This window comes from Terrapene carolina, unplaced genomic scaffold, assembly GCF_002925995.2.
Source record: "Terrapene carolina triunguis isolate 2854851 unplaced genomic scaffold, T_m_triunguis-2.0 Scaffold21, whole genome shotgun sequence".
Lineage (NCBI taxonomy): Eukaryota > Metazoa > Chordata > Testudines > Emydidae > Terrapene > Terrapene triunguis.
The window spans coordinates 32444990-32448419 of NW_020664372.1; the positions used below are offsets into that span (position 1 = coordinate 32444990).

Genomic DNA, 3430 nt, shown 5'->3' on the forward strand with positions numbered 1-3430 from the left:
TTTGCTTATGAGAATGTCATGTGGGACTGTGTCAAAAGCTGTACTAAAATCAACATATATCAATCTATTGCTTCTCCCATCTACTAGACCAGTAACCCCGTCAAAGAAGAAAATTATGTTGGTTTGGTATAATTTGTCCTTGACCTTATATTCCTATTCTCCTCTAGGTACTTACATACTTATTGTTTAATAATTTGTTCCAGTATCTGGGCTGACTGGTCTATAATTCCCTGGGTCTTCTTTGTTCCTCCCTTTAAAGCTAGCTACTGTGTTTCCCCTTTTCTAGTCTTCTGGAACCTCACCCATCTTCTGTGAGTTCTCGAAGATAATAGCTAATAGTTCGGAGGTTGTTTCAGCTAGTTATTTAACTACCTGAGGATGAATTTCATCAGGCCTTTCTGACTTCAGTACATCTAACTTACCTAAATGTTCTTTAACCTGTTCTCCCCTATTTTGACTTACGTTCCTTCCCCCTTATTGTTAATATTGTGTTGAGTGTGTGGTCACCATTAATCTTTTTAATGAAGACTGAAGCAAAATAGGCATTAAACACCTCACTCAACCTTCTTGGTGTTATCTGTTACTAGCTCTCCGCTGTTAAGTAGACGTACCTATACTTTCCTTCATCTCTCTCTTGCTTCTAATGTATTTAAAGAACCTCTTCGTATTGCCTTGTATGTCCCTTACCAGGTGTAACTCATTTGGTGCCTTAGCTTTTCTGATTTTTGTCTCTACGTGGTTGTGCTGTTCTCTTGTACTACTCCTTAGCAATGTGTCCATGTTTCCCTGATGTCATAGCAAAGAACTACAAAGAAAGAGTTGAGGGACAAAGCTACCACTTGCACCAAATCCTGCAGTCAGGCCAAAGCGTGCACAAGGCAGCTGTGGGGTGTGAAGGCAAAAGAGTATCTCATCACCTCTTCACTCAGCCTAATCCTGGGGATGCTGTGTGCATGGCCAGGCCCTGGGCATAATGCACAGCAGCCTGTGGATGGCTATAATTTAACAGCTGCTGTCCAGCACTAAAGCCCCAGCTGGGGATTGGTGCAGCATGGCCTGCCCTGGCCCACACCCCTTTCCCTCTTGAAACTTCCTCCCGGATGGCAGTGTGATGGGGAGTGGCAAAAGAGCCCCTGGAGAATCCCCCTCCAATGCCTGGTTTATCCAACTCAATGGCAGATTCCTCATGTGATGTAAGGTGCTGCTCTGCATCTGAGAGTCTCCTCCCAGATTCTTAAAAATCAACTAACCAGAATTAAAGTTAAATTTTAAATAAAATATATTTATGAGTTAAAGCTTGACTGAACAGAAGAGTTTGTCTTCAAAATAGAGGCATGCCTAGATTTTCAGTAGGCGTGTTTTGATCCTACTACAGTTCATCTCAGACAATCAGTCATTTCACTATCTAGTATTAATAACTAAAGTACTTGTCTGAAGTCTGCCTATAAAACAAGTCTGTTTTAATATTAAGTAAAAGGAGCATCATGTCCAGATGAATAAAGCCTTTTTACAGTATAATTGGCAATTGCTAAAAGAGCACGCTCATTCAGATCTGTTACATCAGTCATGTGCACGAGGTCAGGAGGAAACTCTATACTGTATATCCCATCTTCTGATTTGGTGGAGAGCAGCTTTATATTTGAAATTCTTGCATCCCACTAGTGTTAAATCAAAGGAGTGGTGGAAGGAGGGTTGGGAGTGTTTATTTTGTGTCGGTATGTACTGCTGAGAGAGGCAACTCTCAGAACAGCTAATTAAGTGATTCGGTCTTGTGCTGCAAGCTGTCAGGACAGTCATTTTAATCTTGCAGACATATGTTGTCTCTCCACAGAGAGCATAATTGAGGAATAGATTCTTTACGGGGTTGCATTTTTCAGGGATGTTGTTTGGGGTTGTCTTTGTTTTGTTTTTTGTTTATTTTTGGAAAATTGCAGATATTCTGTGTTGATGGAGAAATTATTTTCAGCCGCAGAGGCATTTGTTTTACATAGATAATAAGTGTAATTAATATTCCTGAAGATCATCTGGTAAATCACTTTATTTCTCTACTAACTTGTACAATTTTTTATATTTTATTTCAACACACTACAAGAATAGTAAAGTTAGACTTTTTTGGTGGATTTTGCTTGTATCCATTTTAATTCAGTGAAAGCAAAAGTAATTTACTGCTTTTGTCTAAACATATGACACCTTCTAGACTACTGCAAATATCTAATTTTAAAATCACAGCCTGCCTGTGATAATGTGTTCACTTTTCAAAAGATATTGTGGTCAAGTTAATCTGATTGGCTGAAATCCTGGTCCCAATGAAGTTAATGGGAGTTTTGCCATTGACTTCAGTAGCGCTGGAAATTCATTTTTGTGAACATATACACCATTTTGATCGTGCATTAGTATGTAAGACTTGACTTAAACACATCTCTGTACATTTCTCAGGAAAGCATTGTTTCCACTGTATCTCATTTCAGTGATCTTAGAGCAGCTTGTTTGACCTCTAGTGTTGAACTATGAAATTGCATCCCACTGACAAAACATTTTACATTTCAGAAAAACCAGTCTCCCCCAAATCAGGAACACTGAAGAGTCCTCCCAAAGGTTTTGATACGTCTGCAATTAGCAAAAGCTATTACAATGTGGTGAGTGATCCCTTTCCTTATTCTGAATTATATATAATAGAACCTCAATAATTTGCTCACTTTAGAATCTGTATAAAAAGTGCCACCTCTTAGCCAAAATTAAAAAGCCAAGGTTGAAGTGAATTTTCACATTACCAAGGCCTTCATTATTTTTACAAAATATACTATTGTACATTTATGAATATGCTGTAAAGTGTGATCATAAATAAGTTGAACTAAACAGTGTCAGAGTAAGTGAAGAAAGTTTATTTCTGGAGGGCATTTTATCCTTTTTTTATTCACTTGTTAATTTGCAAAAATCAGCTATTTGCAGTAAATCTCTTCCAGTCATTTTAAATTAACAAGGTTATACTTTGGTTTAAGACAAAGGACAATTAAAGAGGTTAAACATTTCGGCAGAGAAGTTTCTTGTCCTCCCTGTCTACTTTGCTGGGCTCTTTAATCAACCTACGTAACTGAGTAATGAGCTGCTGGGACCTCTCCTTTATACCGTGTATCTGAACTTTCAGAAACAGGAAATGTGGAGACAGAGATGGTTAACCTTTCAGATACTTTATATATTTTCTTAGCATATTACTGACATTTCTTTAGTAGATACAAGGTATAGTATTATAAAACTCTTGGTATTTTTTTTAATGAATACAATACGTTTCATCCCTTATTTATAAAATATGGGTACTTATGCAAGTTCTGTTTACAATTAACACATTTATCATTTTTGTTAACTATTGCTCTTTGCTGATGTCAAAACATCAAGTCTTTTTCTTTTGCTTTGATTCAGCTGTTATTTTTTT

General features: G+C 37.3%; 1 protein-coding gene across 3 annotated transcripts in view; it reads left to right on the forward strand.

Moving 5' to 3' along the window:
• The window catches only part of ARHGEF7 (Rho guanine nucleotide exchange factor 7), a 207814-nt gene that overhangs the window by 124441 nt on the left and 79943 nt on the right, over nucleotides 1-3430 (forward strand). For all 3 annotated transcript variants that reach the window (XM_026647573.2, XM_026647565.2, XM_026647572.2), the window contains exon 6: nucleotides 2548-2636. In XM_026647573.2, the coding sequence (XP_026503358.1) occupies nucleotides 2548-2636 (89 nt within the window). The remainder of the gene's footprint in view (nucleotides 1-2547; nucleotides 2637-3430) is intronic.